The sequence below is a fragment of the Balaenoptera physalus genome, assembly GCF_965194825.1.
Source record: "Balaenoptera physalus genome assembly, chromosome: 12".
NCBI classification, from domain to species: Eukaryota; Metazoa; Chordata; class Mammalia; order Artiodactyla; family Balaenopteridae; genus Balaenoptera; species Balaenoptera physalus.
The window spans coordinates 89,896,959-89,914,290 of NC_138897.1; the positions used below are offsets into that span (position 1 = coordinate 89,896,959).

Below are 17,332 nucleotides of genomic sequence, written 5' to 3' on the forward strand. Positions count from 1 at the left end.
AGTTAGGGAAACGGTGACCAAAAAGAGCTTTGTAGATGGTGGAGGTTGTTCTTTTCTATTTTGCTTTATCCTCCACTCATATCTGCCTCATTCCCCTCCTTCCTTTGCAAACTTCTCTGCCACCACCACTACCACCCTTAAATTTTCTGCTCAAAACTGCACACGAAGCCATCCGGCATAATCTGCACCGGAGACTGTGGCCTCTTCTCTGAAGTCTCTGATAAATGGAATATTTAAACAAAGGATTTCACAGTCATCAGCGATTGCAGCCACCACCAGACGGTGAGCTGGTGAACCCTGAGGGAACTCAGGAAGCAAAAGAACACCTGCCTACCTGCTGTCTAGCAGCCATCAGACTGCAGCCACTCCCTGCGGTGAGCCCTGAGGAAACTCAGGATGTGAAAACACAGGATACTGGCCCCAGATAGCTGAGGTGCATATCAAAGGAATGATTTCAGTGAGCCCAGACTCTTGCATCTTCCCATACAGAGAAAAGCGCTAAATTCCTTAACTAGACATATCTGGTTTTCTTTAATTAACAATAATCTTTTGATGTTCAGACTACCTGCCCTTGACTGTAGAACTCCTATATATGCTGGCTTGCCCCCTTTCCTCCTTGCAGCAGTTCTCTCAGGGTTACTTGAGATGATGCCTCCCGGGCTTGAAGTCCTAAAAATTCCTGCTGAATAAAACATAAATCTCAACTTTTAGGTTGTGCAGTTTTTTAGTCAACACTCACATGGGAGAGATTAATTCCAATTCACAGCACATATAAAGATCGATAAACACTAGGAAGCTGTGAAAACAGTTGTTAGGGTGGTGAGACTGTGGGGCGATGAGAAAAATGTAAATTGCGTTGATACTGTCTTTTTAAAAAGAATTCCGCCAATGTAGGGTACTGTGTTGAAATGAAACCAGACGCCTTTTCCAGCTGCAATCTCCCCGGATAGGAAAGACTTATCCAACAGGCTGGAGGTCAGTCAGGTCTCCAGGAGGCACCCCAGACCCCAAGGGCCACGTTCTCCGACTCAAAATAATGAGTCATTGCTGATTTAGATGCATGTCTCCACTCTCTAAACAGCGTCCCCTTCCGGGCGCCGACCACGGACCACCCCTCCTCTCCCATAGGTAACGAGCACCGCCTACTGGCTGTCAGCCTCTAGGCTGCTTGGCTCCGCCCCTGAGCGAAACGCGCATGCTCCCCAATTCCTCTCCGCCCCCCGCCTTCGAGCTTCTCGCGACAGCCGCCCAGCGGAGACTGAATCTCGCGATAAGGTTTATTGTCTCGCGGGACCGCGGCTGGCAGACGGGCTTTCGGGCGGCTCTGGCCGGGGAAGAGGAGTCGCATGTGTCGTTTCAGCTGGCGGTAGTGGCGGGCGCGGAGGCGGCGGAGGCTGTGCGACCGCCTGGGTAATGACCCCTCGTGCCTCTCCCGCTTCCAAGAAGCTCGTAGAGAGCGTGGGGGAAGCTGAGGTGCTCCCCGGCGGAAGGGGGCCGGGCCGGGCGTCTCCACACCCCCGCCCACATGGGCCGTTCTGGTGTCCCCGGGGTTGCCCCTTCGCCTCAGGTCGCGCCCTCACACCTGGCCGCTCTTGTCGTCGCCTCAGTGCTCTTACATTCTGTCCCTTCTTGGTTCTTTTGCCCGCATTTTCTATCCTCAGACTGGCCTCCCCGCCCCCTCCCACTCCCTTTCCCTTCCGTGACTCTTCACGCGTCCCTCCCTTGGCCTCTAGCCCACCCCACACCCTGCCCTCTGGGCACCTCCGGCGACCCACCCCTTCTTCGTAGGCGTTTCCAGCCTCTAAAGCTGCTTTGTGGCCTTTCCCTGTTGTTGCAGTTTGTTGCATCCTTTCCAGATCATTCCCCAGACTTTTTGCCCTGTCCCTACCGAGTTCACCCTCCCCATCTTTTTCCCCATTGCGTCCTCTTCCACTAGTGCCCTCCTCCCCCTAGTTGTCGTGGGCCATTTGCTGTGAGTCTCACTGTTGTCACTTGCTTCCCTGCAGACCTGGAAAATGGTGTGCCCAGAATTACTCATATTTTATGAATCCTAATGCAGCTTGTATCTCTCATTCAGCAAAGACTTGAAACAGATTCGGGGTGGGGGGATTTCTAGTAGGAGGAGGCCGGACTACACCTGAACACAGCTTCTCTGGGCGTCTTGGTCCAAAATAGTGAAGATGTGTTATTTTCCTTGCTTACAGGTTTTGAAATGGCTGCTGACATTTCTGAATCCGGTGGGCATGACTGCAAAGGAGACCCGAGGAGCAATACCAAGTTAGATGCAGATTACCCACTTCGAGTCCTTTACTGCGGAGGCAAGTGTTGGAAGGCAGAAAATGGCTTTTACTCACTGTATTTTTATGCATTGTGATAAATGGTTTCACATTGGTTCGGTCCTAGTAGTTTTTTCATCTTTGTCATTTGGTGAATCTTTAATTGGGAGTTGGGGAAGAGGAGGCATGGATTAACAGACCTTTCCCAACCTGTGTGACTTGCGTCTTGTTACCTGGCCTGGAGAAGTTTACAGTCCGGTTGGAATAGAGATGTGTAAATAGATTATTCCAGCCTAATGCTACTTGCTAGTCTGGCTATTAAAGGTGGGCTTCTTGGAAGATATTGAATCTTAAGGGATGAGAAGGATTGGTTGAGGGAGTGGGGAAAGGCATCCCGGATGAAGTGAATAGCTGTGCAAGAAAAAGCTTGTCTGTGGAGAAATAAGCAGCTTTTTATTAGTATAGTGTGTAGTATAGGAATGGTGTCAATAATGAGTGGAAGATCATGAGGTTGGAGTGATGGGTAGTAGGACAGTCTTGGGAAAGTGTTCTTGGTTTGATTAATAAAATGTAAATCAAGATTTTTTTCCCTTTGAGTGTTTTTCCTCATTTTCAATCCAGAAATATTTGTGAATTGGAAATACTCTAATTTTACTAGCATCTTGGAAAGGTTTAGAAAAATCTGAAGACGTAAGACAGTAAAGTAAAAGGGCAAGTAAATATTGTTTTTTTTAGTAAATATTTTTGGCCACTTACTATGTGCCTAGCAGAGTTTTAGATGCTGGGGACTGAATAATGAATAAGTCAGGAAAGGTCTGTGCTCGGGGACCTTACATTCTGTGAGTGTGATAGGGATTTCTTCTGGAATTTAAGTACTTCAGTACTTACAGGAGAGGTGATGTCACTGAGTTAAAAAACTGTATCAACTCATCATTTATTGACTATCTTTGATGATAAAATAAAATGAGTGTAAAATATCCCAGAGAGTAGGCAGGGGAACTTTTTGTAGGGTTGATGGAGACTTGTTATGATGTTCGTCTTATTTGGTTATATTGTTTACCTTTGGAGTCATGGGCCAGGGTTTGCATCCTTACCTTGGGCATTACCAGCTGCTCCTGCTTAATTTTAGCTGTGTGACCTTGGGCAAGTTACCTGATTTCACTAAGGGTTAGAGGTCTGTTTCTTAAGGTCTGTAAAATGAAAATGATGATTACATCTGAAGTCAGATGATTCCTATAAAGCTGGTTCAGCAACTAACATAAGGACATAATACAATAAGTGCTATTATTACTGTTATTAGGAAAGTGTACTAGTTTAGTTTATTCCTCCTTGTTTGTCAGATATAGTTAGGAGCTATTGTTCTTTGTACCCTAATTCACCGAATCTAAGATTCCATATGTTATAAGGTGCACCATTATTTTAGGTTCCACTAAGAAAGAAAAAATTGTTAGATTGACGTGGCATAATTATGGAATGCATCCCTATAAAAATGAAAAAAAATTAGAATTAATGAAATACAGGATATGAAAGCCATCCTGTTCAAGTGCTTAGGTCACTCCTAAGATGGCTTTGAACAACTGCACTAAGTATGCAGTCCACCCTAGTGATACTTTGTGTTGACCAGAGGTACCTAACCTTTTTGAGAAAAGTTTATTTTTCTTTCCCTCCCTAGTTTGTATTGATATTCCAGGCACTAGGTTGGAGACAGGATTACCTTTTCCTCAAAGAGTTTGAGGTCTAGTTGTAGGAGAAGCACTTAGGGAATATTAAATGTTAAATTCAATGGTACTGACCATAGCTATGAATTAGGGTTTCAGGAAAGGGAGGGATCTTTGTTCAGAGGGAAGCTGGGAAAGCAAAGTGAGGAAGTGAGAAGCCTTAGGTAATGGGCAGAGTTTGCAAGAAAAGGTGGATGAATTCATAAGAAAAATATGGGGGCATGGTTTAATATGGTATCTTCATATTAAAGATCGAGGGAAAAGATAGGGGGTAGAGGGAAAAGACGGGGCTGATTGGAGCAGAATGCTGGTTGAAGTATAGTGAGAAACAAGGGTAAGCAGGATGAGGTCATTTCCGGGGAGATATATGTCTGCAGGATTGAGACTTCAGAATCTGAATTCAGTCTGAGTTTGAATCCTGGCTTAGCCATTTACTCACTGGTGACCTTGGTCAGTTCCCTCATCCATAAAACGGATAACAGCCTACTTCAGAGGGCTGTTGAGAAGAATAAATGAAATATTACTCCCAAAGCCTGCATCTCCTAATACCATCACATTGGGCATTAGGATCTCAACATGTGAATTTTGAGGGGACACAAACATTCAGACCATAGCAGAAGGTCTCATGGATGATGTGGCTTTGTTCATCATGTCTCATCATGTCAGCAGGTGCATAATGTCAGGTTGTTCCACTGTTAGTGATGTGAAGCTGGTGACTGCTCGGTCTTTTCCTTGAAAAGCTACAGTTTACAAATAGTAAATCATTTGTGGAGGGAAATAGACTGTAAAAGCAAATAATGTGGAATTTGGAATATTTGTCCAACTTTTTTCATTGTATTAGAATTTTGCTGAACCAAATATTATTTGAAATGGTGTAGTAAGTGTTATGGTTTTAGTATTTGCTGTAATGGTATTTAACCTATAATTATATCCTGAAAGTGTGGCTGAACATCTGTACCTACTAGTATTTGAACTTGAACTGTGAGGATTAGAGAGCTTCTGGTTAACCAGGAGAGCTTTAGTAGAAAGAACTCTAAACTGAAATAGAGATGGTAGATTCTAGTTTTCTGCCCTGTGCCACCTTTGGCCTTGGATAAGCTATTTAACCTTTTTCGGCTTCATCTGTAAAAGAGTGATGATGGGCTGGCACACAGGTGCACTGCTTTTATATGTTGTGTGGTCTAATTTAGTGGTTAAGAGCATGACCTTCAGAAACAGACCAGGGTTCAAATCCTGTTCTAACCGGATACAAATGAGTTACTTGTTCTAAGTCTCATTTTTCTCATTCATAATACACGTGTGGTAGTTCTTACCTTATAAGGTTGTGACGATTGAACATAATAATATAAAGCATCGCAAAGTGCCTGGCATGTGCCCAATATATGGTAAGTGCTGTTATTATTAATGGTGTACCACCCCTCCTCTCCCTCACAAATCTCAAGGTGTTGTCACACTGAACTATTCCATTCCTCACCTTGAAAATAAAAATAAAATAAGCAGTTGACCCAAAAATAGAGTTATAGTTAAAATTGGGAAACCCTTTGAGTTTTTCTAGTCCTTTAGCCTTTGCAGGCTATACAGTGACAGGATTGAACCAACCTTCCTTCTAAGGAAGGAAATTCACAGGGTCTTGGTCTTATGTAGCATAATATGAAAAAAGAAAAGGAAAAGTATATTGCAAAGAAATGGTAGCAAAATTGCTACTGAAGTCTGTAAATGTGTTAGTATGAATAAAAAGTAGCGGCTGTTTTGGTGAAGTTATCAAAAGAAATAACCAGCTCCATTCAACCTTTGTTGTATGGGGAATTGTTCCCATCCTAGCTTAGTTTCAGACCCGTTGAGGTTGTTGTGGTAAAACCTTAAGACATGCCAGATAGTATAGTTTGATGTTCTACCAACTGAAGGAGACATTGTTCTTTAGATCCAAAAAAAAAAATTAAGATAATATCTCTATTAATCATGGGCCATTTACCTCAAAAAAAAAAAAAAAAGTGCATCACGGGGTAGTATTTGAAAAGTGGTACAGAAAAGTTATAGGAAAAAACAAATGAAGCATTTTGTCAGATTAAAAATAAAATTTGTTATGAGCCGTGTGCGTGTGTGTGTGTGTGTACTTATTTATTTATTTATTTACATTTTCAAATCCTTTTTTTCTCTCCATCCCCAGTCTGCTCATTACCAACAGAGGTAAGTCCTTCTAAAATTCTTTTTTAACTTCTGCATTTGAGGTCATTGATTTTAGAGCTAGCTTGGGAACTTCTTACTTTTCATTTTCTATTATTTGATGGCAGAGTTTCAACCTTTTATAGAGAACTTTGGTTTAGAATAATTTTATGGTCCTACAAATTTTTCTTTAGACTTTGAGTTATATGTGTGCATCTTTTGCACTTGGCTATACGTAGTTTGGATTTTTGCATGGAACTCATGAATAGTCAGCTAATAAAACAAGAGTAACCTTAAAGCCAAAATTTAACATCCAAACAGAGAAGAGAAAGCATAAATTATGTGTAAGACTTTCTGTTGATAAGCTTCTAAGTCAGGCTCTAAGGGTAGGTCATGAAAATGAGACACCTAGGTGCCCAAAGCAAGAAAAACACCTGCTCGTTTTTGTCTGTTTCCTCCTTTTTCTAATGGCCTTTCTGTTTGTTGGAGAGGAAATAAATTGCTACAGTGAGGAGGTGTCTTAATTTTTAATTTCTTATGGGACATTTCTTGGTTGAATACAGATTTCCTGTGGATAAAATGTCAGGTGGGAGTAGTTGGTTTTATGATTCTATATATAGCAAGCACAGGGAATGATTTTTAATTAAAATGATTAAAAATGTACTGTTGTGACTCAGTTTCTTTTTCCCCCTCCAGTACTGTGAATATATGCCTGATGTTGCTAAATGTAGACAATGGTTAGAGAAGAATTTTCCAAATGAGTTTGCAAAACTTACTGTAGGTATGAACATTTTTTTTCCTCTTTCATCAAAGCCTATATACCTGAAACAAATGCAGCGTGCATTTGTTTAGTAGGATATTACAGAATTATATCTATCTATGTCGATTAACTTTAAAACTGTTTTAAGTTCTTGGGTTAAAATTCCTTACATAAAATCATGGACTGTGGGACTTCTCTGGTGGTGCAGTGGTTAAGAATTCGCTTCCCAATGCAGGAGACTCGGGTTTGATCTCTGGTCAGGGAACTAGATCTCACATGCATGCCACAACCAAGGAGCCCACCAGCCACAACTAAGGAGCCCACCGGCCCCAACTAAGACCCAGCACAACCAAAAATAAATTAAAAAAAAAAAATCACAGACTGCTTCATGTGTCTTATCTCTGAGACAGGATAGGTCAAAGTATTAACTTTTTTATATAAAGAAGAGTAAATGATTTAGGGGTATATATTTTCTTTCATTTAACAAATTTTTTTTAAAATTTATTTTTATTTTTGGCTGCATTGGGTCTTTGTTGCTGCGCACAGACTTTCTCTGGTTGTAGTGAGCAGGGCTACTCTTCGTTGCGGCTCATGGGCTTCTCATTGCGGTGGCTTCTCTTGTTGCGGAGCACGGGCTCTAGGCGCGCGGGCTTCAGTAGTTGTGGCATATGGGCTCAGTAGTTGTGGCTCGCGGGCTCTAGAGCGCAGGTTCAGTAGTTGTGGTACACGGGCTTAGCTGCTCTGCGGCATGTGGGATCTTCCTGGACCAGGGCTCGAACCTGTGTCCCCTGCATTAGCAGGCGGATTCTTAACCACTGTCACCAGCGAAGTCCAACAAATTGCTTCTTGTAAGCATACTATATGCTATACACTCTTATTGGATGCTGAGAATAAAGCAGTAAACAAAAGACCTACTCTTTGGAAATTATATTCTAGAGGGAGAGACAAAATAAGTAAAACAAGACAAATGAAATAAGTACATTAAATTAGGATAAGCAGGGAATGGAGAGATAAGAATTGTTGGGGAGGGAATTTGAAATTTTAGGTAGTAGCCCTGAAAGATTTTGCTGAAAAGATGGCATTTGAACAAAGACCTAAAATAAGTTAGGGAGAGAGTCCTTTGGCTATCTGGGAGAACAACGTTCCAAGCAGCTGGTGCAGCCAGTGCAAAGGCCCTGAGGCAAACACTCAGTGCTTACAGCATGTTTAAAAAACAGGAAGGAGGCCTTTGTTTCTGGAGGGGGAGAAGGAAGGGAGATGAAGTCAGAGAAGTAGTGAAGGACCATGGCTTAAATGCCAGGTCTCAGCTTTCACTCTGAGTGAGATGAGCTATTGGAGCGGTTTGAGCAGAAGAGTGATACGGTCTGACTTCTGTTTCAGCAGTTCTCTGGCTGCTGTGTTAAGAATAGACTGAAGAGAGGCTTAGGCAGCAAAGCAGGGAGACCAAATAGGTGGCTCCTGCACTAATCTGGTCAGGATGACAACGACTAGAATGGTAGCAGTGGAGATATGAAAAGTGGTCAGATTCTGGGTACGTTTTCAAGGTAGAGCTGACAGGGTCTCCTGATGTGTTGAATGTGGGATGTGAGGAAAAGGGGCAGCTAAATTTTTGACCGAAGCAACTAAAAGAATGGAGTTGCTGTTGCCAGAGGTAAGGAAACTGCAGAGGAACAGATTTCCTCAATTAGGTAAAATTGACGGCCTCTCTTACGAGATTGTTAAAAATGAAGGCAGTAGCAGGGAGAAGGGAAATCCTGGGCTGGAAACAGTCCTGTCACGTATACCCAGTGTTATCCCACTATTTGCTGCTTTGATTTTCTGATAGTTTCCATGAGACACAGCCCCTGAGACAGCACAGTCGCTGTCCGTGATTGGATAAGAACCCTCACATCTGATGTCACGGTCTACATGGTGGGCCCTGAACGTGACTTGCCTAGGACATACCTTCATATTCAGGACCAGACTTCCTGTTAACAGAACTAGTACGCTTAGGTGCTAAATATTCCTGTGGAGTCTTGAGTGTTCTATGCTCCTTTAATGTGGCTTAAAAAATGGCGATTCTCACATATCAAAGACTTTGTTTTGTCTTCTATCACCATATACTTATCATAATGACTTCAGAGTTAGGCTTGATAGGAATCTAGCAATATAATCGCTTACATTATAAATGTTATACTCATTTGTTGGTAAAATACCTTATATGTGTTTGAGGTTCCTCAAGGGTAATTTTTTTAACATAATGAAATGATGTTAATGCTTTTGGATTTTGTTTTTACATCTAGAAAATTCACCCAAACAAGAAGCTGGAATTAGTGAGGGTCAAGGAACAGCAGGGGAAGAGGAAGAGAAGAAAAAACAAAAGAGAGGTGAGACCTGAATCCATGATTTGATTTACACAAACATACCCTCCCTCTGCTTGAAGAAATAAGAAATGAAAGCATTCCCAAAGTGAATAACATCTACCTGTTACAGTAATTCTGTGTGTATACCATACAGAGGGATACAGGATCATGTTCTCAGGATGACTGGATTTCGTATGAATTGGGCTTTATCAGTAAACTGGATCTAAGAAAATATGCTTCATTTGCCATATATATACATAAAAAGCATCCAGCCAGCTTGTTTATGACTTAAAAACTTTGTTACCTTATTAAAATACCTGTGTATTCTATTTAATTAGAGTGAGGACACTTAAAAAAGATTTTGTTCTCTCATTACTTCTGTCAGCTCAGTTGAATTTTTCTTTTTACAGCTGTTAGGCATACCTGTTTACCTCTCCTCCTTCTAAAATGAATTCCTTGTGCCCTGGATCGTGTCCCCGCCTGTTTCTTCTTCCTGAATTAATTCTCCCCGTGACTAAAATTAGCTTATAGATATTTTTTAGGACTTTGCATTAAAAAAAAATTCCCCCAAGAGCTCATATCTTTCTTTGCTCTATTCTCCTCCCCCTTTCCTTCTTAGCCAGACTTCCTTAATAAGACTAGACCTAACTATCCCCCTTTCACTTCGGTCATTGAGTCTTTGCTCCTCAGTCCATCCTAACCTGACTTTCATGCCACTGAAACTCCTCTAACAAGGGTCATGACGGCTAGGTGATTGCTAAGTGGTAAGAGCATCTGAGCCCTCCCTTCTTGAAGTGTTGTGCTTCCTCACTCATTCTCCTTTCACTCCTCCTCAGTCTTCTGTGCAGACTTCTCTTCTCCCTTGTGTCCCTTAAAAATTGGTGTTTCCCAGGATTCTGTCCTCGGCCCACTTACCTCCTCATTCTGCATATCCTCCCTGGATGATTCCTCCACAGCCTTAACTTCTGCCACCACGCTACACTTACAGTACCCAAATTTATATCTCTAGTCCTCGCCCACGTCTCTAGACTAGAAATGCGCATGTGGTCTCACAGGTACTTCAAACACAGCACTTCCAAAGTAAACTTACTAAGTCCCAAATCTGCATCTTTTGTTTTCTCCATTTTTGGTTATTAACAGCACAGTTTATCCAGTCATCTGAGCCAGAAACCTGAGACCCGTCTTAGATTCTTTCTTTTTGACCCTCTTAATCAGTTCTAAATTCTGTCATTTCTTCTCCTTCCTCTGTTTATCCTGTGCCAATGGCCATTACTGTTGCCACTGCTTTGTTCAGATTTTGATTAAGTTCTGCCTGAACTAATGTAGGAGCCTCAGCAGTGGCCTCTCTACCATTGGTCTGCACAGACCCACCCTCCACACTGCATGGTGATCTTGACAAAACGTAAATCAGTAATTTCACTCCTGCATAGTCAGTTGTTCACTGGCTTCTCTTCTTTGCAATATAAGATGACAGAGCTTGTGCTGTTCCTTAAATTACTGGTATATAATCTTTGCTTTTCTGGCTTCCTTCCATATCCATACGCTTCCTTCATCAGCACAAGTGTATTTGCAGCCAGTTAAGCCGACTGTGCTCTTTTCCCCGTTGGGGCTGAGTGTGCAGTGGTTGCAAGCAGTAGCCTCCTTGGTAGTGTATGCAGCCTGTTGGCTGTATGGGTTGCCCTAAGGGATGTTGGAGACAGCCCTTTCCAGTGGACATTCACGTCTGGCATGCTGTCCCCAGTCTAGGCTCCGGGTGGATATGCGCAGTGCCTTTGGAAAGCCCCAGGGCACAGTGGCCAGGGTCCACTTTGGTCACATTGGCCAAGTGATGTCCATCCACACCAAGTTGCAGAACAAGGAGTATGTGATTGAGGCCCTGTGCAGGGCCAAGTTCAAGTTCACTGGCTGCCAGAAGATCCACATCTCCAAGAATTGGGGATTTACTAAGTTTAATATGGATGAATTTGAAAACATAGTGGCAGAAAACCGGCCCATCCCAGATGGCTGTGGGGTCAAATAGATCCCTAATCGTGGCCCCTGGACAGATGGCGGGCCCTGTGCTCCTGAGTGCCATTGTCCCCTCCTTACGCCCACCAGTAGATCCTACTTTCCTGTCACACACAAAAAGACAAGTGTAGTTCTCAAAAATATAATGCCCTTTCTTGTCTCTGTACTTGTTTCCCTTTCCTGGAATATCCTTTTTATATCTCCCCAGCCCTCCTCCCTTCGAATGGACCATTTCTTATTCTGCAAGCACTTAGATGCCACTTCCTGTAGGAAACTTGTCCTGTCCTCTGGAAGCTGAGTTAGCCATTCTGTGCAAAGCTTGTGGTAGTGCCGTATTCGTGGATCCTATTACAGTATATATCAGGTTGCTGTACTTATTTAACTTTTTGCTTCCCTGCACTAGACTGAGAGTCCCTGGAGGGCAGCGACTCTGTTCTTGTTCTGTTCATCTTTGTGTCCTCAGCCCTTAGTGCGGTGCATGGCACATACTACTTAATAACTGTGGATTGAATGAATACTCATGCATGTGTTTATTAATTTTGTATTAGAAAAAGAAACTTCAGAAATTATTATTTCATAACTTTTGAAAGTTAATAAATTTAGAGACAGTATTCTCTATTTACGATAAGAACAGAAAACTAATCCTGAGCTCTTTCTTAATAAATAAAGGTGGAAGGGGTCAAATAAAACAAAAAAAGAAGACTGTACCACAAAAGGTTACGATAGCCAAAATTCCCAGAGCAAAGAAGAAATATGTAACAAGAGTGTGTGGCCTTGCAACTTTTGGTGAGTCCAAGCTTAAGTACGTTTAAAATGTGTGAACTACATTCATTCATTTCATTCTCTCTTTTTAATCTAGTATCATGAAAATTTTACAGTTCTGGTTTTTGCTAAGAAGATACAAAATGAGATTTTGCATTTCTAACTATAGGTTCAAAATCAAATTTTGAAGCAACTTAAAAATCTTTTGCACAGGGGACTGGTTTAACTTTTTCCTTTCCAGAATTTCTGTTTGTGGGCACGCTTTATGTAGAATGAGGAGGGCTGGATAGGTTTCCCTGTGAAGTCTACCAGCACTGCTCCTTGTTCCCTGCAGTCTCGGTAGCCCAGTGGTTGCGAAATGACCTATCCCTTCCGGGATGACAGTAGAGGGTGAGGGAAGGTGGTTAGTGGCAGAATGTCCTGCTTCAGAGCCCCTTCATTTCCTGGAAGACTTGAATGAATAGTGAAACCAGGGTGATTAGGTTCCTTCATTTGACAACATGGAGTGAAAAACAGTCACTAGACCACATCATAAATATTAGGCTTGTTTCTCTGCTGTATATTTTTCTTTTGTAAAAAGGGATAACCAAAAGAACTTCATATACTTGGAAGTGTATATGTAATGTTGGAATTAATGTGTCCCTGGATTTATTTTGGTCTTACTATATGAGTTAGGAATAGTGTGGGTGATCTTATTTTTATGTACTGAGGCTTTATTTGACCTTAAAAATATAAGTTGAATTGTTAAGATGACTGCCTTCGGGTAGTTTGTAATTATTGTTCTGAAAGGAACATGAAATCCATTAACACAATCTGTTTTATGAATTTAAAATGCAGATTAAATTTCAAGATGGAAAAATATCTTTGACATATGATTCCAATTATAGTCTTGCTATTTCTTTTTTAAAATAACAGAAATCGATCTTAAAGAAGCACAAAGGTTTTTTGCTCAGAAATTCTCCTGTGGTGCCTCAGTAACAGGGGAGGATGAAATCATCATTCAGGGAGACTTTACAGATGACATAATTGATGTCATTCAGGAAAAATGGCCAGAAGTGAGTATTTGGAACATGTGCATCTATAGAAATAAGTTATTAAAGCAAGTTGCTTCTGTGTTAGTTGATAACCACAACTCATGAAATGTGATTATTTTTATTTTACAGGTGGATGATGATAGCATTGAAGATCTTGGAGAAGTGAAGAAGTGATTTTGAAAATTTGTCTGTATTTAAAGATCTGAACTGATTGTTGATATGGCCAAAGGGAGCGAGGCCTTTTAAAAAATATATATATATTTATCCTACAGTAAAACTGTAGCCTACCCTCACCCTTGGCATTTTCACTGTTCTGTACAAGGCTGCTTGTTTTTTTTTTGTTGTTGCCAAAGTCTGATAAACAGGAGAGACTGTCATGCTTATGCATGAAATAGAATTTAGTCAAATAAAAAATTTTGGTCATTTGGTACTGACTTTTCTCTTTCTTTTTAACTTTTTATTTTTGGAAAAATTAGACTTTCTGTGGAAAGCTTTTCTGTTGATTATTTTTAAATAATCATGATTTTATCAAATCATGATTTTTTTTTTTTTTTTTTTTTGGTTGTTAAGCTGAGTGATACTTTGAAGAATTTGAATTTGGCTTCATCACCAGTAATAACTGTCTCCTTGCTTCTTTGGTGTGATAGTTTTGAGATGCTTGAGCATCTCATGGATCTGTGGTTGAATTTGCTTCATTGTCACCAACCAAGTTCACTTTGTGGGCCTATTAACATATTGTTGGTAATAGTTTATCAAGCTGTTCTGGAGATTATTTGGTAAAGTATATTAAAAGCCTTAAAACCATCTGCACTGTTTGACCCACTTCTTGACATTATCCTAAAGATAAAATGTTTTGCTTAAAACTATGGATGAAGGTGTTCATCAAAGTGCTACTCATAATATAAAAAAATTGCAAATGATAAAGATGAACAATTGGGAAATGGTTAAAGAAATGATGGTTTGTCATATGGTAGAATATTTGCATATATTTTAAGATATTTTCTAAGAACACTTGGAAAGGTGTTTGATAATGTTAAGTAGGAGGTCAGACACCCAAATCCATTTCATACGTTATTTTCATCATTGTTTTGAGTGAATAGGCATCCAGAGAGGCTGAGTTCTTTTTCTGGCTATAAATTTATGTAAAATTCTAACCATTTGAAAATAATATACACCATTGCTCAATATAGTCTGGGAAATAGCAGTTAAAATGTGTTTTTCTTACAAGAGAAACAGTGACAGTGAATCTTAATGAGTACATTAAATGAATTTAAAATCTGTTTTTATAAAGGTCTTACGTCAGGTGCTATAAACTAAAAAGAAGACTCATGGTATTTTAAATTGCTAAAGACACCTATAAGAAAGTTAGACCCATTGTTTATTGCCATGCAAATTGCAATCTTAAATAGTGGGTTTTTAAATAATTGAAATCTTAGAATGTATAATAAAGATGTAAATTAAGAAAATGAAATTCTGCATTAACTGTGAATTTAGCTAAATAAAATTATCTGACGAAGCAAATTTATCCATCAAAACCAATTGGTACTTGGTTATGTGTGTATTCTGTTGGTGCTGGAAGATGTCTTTGTGCTTGTATCAACACGTGTGACTTCATGTGAAGATTCTTAATGTTCACAGTTCTTGGCAAATGCAGTTTCAGTCCCTATATAGCCAGCAGTGGATGGTACTGCAGGAAAATGCAGGATTAAAATCGTCCTTGTGTATAATATGTGTGAATCTTTTTCTTTGACCTTAAATTTAAAATGCAAGAGTTTAATCTCTGATTAAAATGTGTAGTTCAGGGGGTGTTCCCTGGTGGTCCAGTGGTTAGGGTTTGGCGCTTTTATTGCCGTGGCCCGGGTTCAATCCCTTGTCGGGAAACTAAGATCCCACAAGCTGCGTGATGTGGCCAAAAAATATATAATATATATACATATATATATTCAAGGATTGAGTTTAATTCATACATTCTATGTTTGTATTATGTAAATGCTTTTACAATCTAGTATTTTTAGCAAAAAGAATACTAACCTTTAAACAGCCTTATGTAAGAGATTTGCAAAGATTAAGCTGGCAACTTCAAATACAAATAAAGTTTTTTTTTAAATTTTAACAATAGATTTTATTTAACACAGTATACCCCAAATATTATTATTTCAACATGACAAAGTTTTGATATGTAGTATTTTATTCATTAAAAAAAATAGATGCTGGCAACATGTGATTTTAAATTCCTTTTTAGTTATTAAATAGAAGCCCCAGTAAATCAGCTGTCACTTAAGGTGTAATCCATGGTAGCTTTCTCGCTCTTAAAGATTGGTAAGTTGCAATTTTTTAAAAACGAATTCTACCTTTTAGTTTTTTGGTTTTTTAAAAATTTTTTATTTTTGGCTGTGTTGGGTCTTTGTCTTCGTTGCTGCGCCCCTGCTTTCTTTAGTTGTGGCGAGCGGGGGCTACTCTCCGCTGCGGCTTCTCATTGCGGTGGCTTCTCGTTGCAGAGCACGGGCTCTAGGCGCACGGGCTTCAGTAGTTGTGGCTCGTGGGCTCTAAAGCGCAGGCTCAGTAGTTGTGGCACATGGGCTTAGTTGCTCCACAGCACGTGGGATCATCCCAGACCAGGGCTCAAACCCGTGTCCCCTGCACTGGCAGGTGGATTATTAACCACTGCGCCACCAGGGAAGTTCCTGCTTTTTCGATTTTTAAATTCTAAGGTATTGTCTTGTTGGTTTTCCTGAACATGAGCCTATCCTAAGGAGGTAACTCACCCAAATCAGTAAAGCTTCAAGGTAAGAAATTTTAAATTTGTTTTTCCATGTTCAGATTGTCTCATGAACACAAGGGCACGTTTCGTTAATTCACAGTCAACCAAAAAGGAAAGTTGAAATACTATTAAGACTGTTTCGTAATTTGTCTTGCCAGAAATGCCATTTTATGGGTTAAGCAGTAGGGGGTGAGTGACCAGGGGTTAAATACGATAAGCATTTTTTTCATAGTCCCTCTATAACGAAGAGTAAAAGGGGGAAGGAGTGACTATGAAACAAAACGAGAAGAAAGCTTAGCTTCAACTCAATGTGGTAAATATTGTAACGATTAAGTGTCAAGGTTCTTGCCCCACGGGGCGCATGTCCACCCCCCCAAGGGGACAGCACCCTCCTTGGCTGTACAACAGGGGGTGCAGTGCATCCCAAGGTGTATGTCATCATCATTTGATATACAGCGAGGGGGGGTGCACGGTCCCCCAAGGGGCGCCTGAGCACCCGCCCACGTGGGACAGCACTCCCATTGAGTCAATCTGCCTTGGTAAATATGGTGACCCTAATTAAATCAATCATCCTTAATGGATGCCCTGAGACGTAAGAAGGCAGATTGATTTAATGGGGGCCAGGAAACCTAAGGCGTTTGATTGGTTTAATGAACGCCAAGAGATTTAAGAAGGACGATTGATTTAGTGGGGGTCATGATATTTAAGGGAGCCGATTTAATCAACGAGAACCACGTGACTCATGGGGACTGATTTAATCAGCGTGAGTCACGTGATTCGCGGCTGGTTTAACATGTGGGAGTCACGTGATAAATGGTGCTGATTGACTCAATGGGAGTCACCTGATGTACGGGGCTGATTTAACAATAGGAATCACGCGAGCCAAGGGGCTGATTAAATCAGCTTGGGCACACCCCCAAGGGGGACGGCACCCTCCCCGGCTGTACGCCAGGGGGTGCACGTCCATCTTAAGTGGGGCACGTCCACCCAAGGGGTGCAGTCCACCCCAAAAGGTACATCATCGTAATTTGATGTACCCCAAGGGGGTGCACGTCCACCCTAAAAGATACATCATCATTTGATGTACACCAGGGAGTGCACGAGCACCCCAATGGGTACATCATCATCATTTAACAAAAGAGCTACATCAAGAGCCCAAAAAAAACCGTTTTTAATTTTTTTCTCTCTCTCTTCATCTGTGATTCTCAGTTTAGAGCTGTCTGCTGGGATGGCCAGCAACTGACTATTTAACTACCAAGGGTGGTGTCTGCCTCCATCTGTTTGTTGTTTGAATGCCAGGAAGTGTTCTCCTTGCCCAGTGTACACAGCAGCCAGAGCAACCGCGCTCACAGTTTAGGAGGGAAAGAGGGAAATAAGTAAGCGAGCACATGGTCACACGCCAGGGCGACGGGGCAGAGACAGCCCTTCATTTGCTCCATCAATCCCTGGGTCATGGTGAGGAACGGTTCTTTGCGGGCCGGGATAATGGCTTTTACATCTCCAGGTAAA

The 17,332-nt window shown here is 41.1% G+C and overlaps 2 protein-coding genes across 3 annotated transcripts in view; both read left to right on the top strand.

The window, feature by feature from the left end:
- The first annotated feature begins 1,256 nt into the window (after positions 1-1,256).
- DENR (density regulated re-initiation and release factor) lies at positions 1,257-13,492 on the top strand. The gene is made up of 8 exons (XM_082418361.1): positions 1,257-1,410; positions 2,205-2,318; positions 6,162-6,181; positions 6,854-6,938; positions 9,200-9,283; positions 11,936-12,052; positions 12,944-13,083; positions 13,192-13,492. The coding sequence occupies exons 2-8, from the start codon at positions 2,213-2,215 to the stop codon at positions 13,234-13,236; spliced, it is 597 nt and encodes a 198-aa protein (XP_082274487.1). The 5' UTR covers positions 1,257-1,410; positions 2,205-2,212; the 3' UTR covers positions 13,237-13,492.
- A 156-nt stretch (positions 13,493-13,648) lies between these two features.
- CCDC62 (coiled-coil domain containing 62) overlaps positions 13,649-17,332 on the top strand; it is a 44,404-nt gene continuing 40,720 nt past the window's right edge. For both annotated transcript variants that reach the window (XM_082418253.1, XM_082418254.1), the window contains exon 1: positions 13,649-17,327. The gene's annotated coding sequence lies outside the window, so the exon portion shown is untranslated. The remainder of the gene's footprint in view (positions 17,328-17,332) is intronic.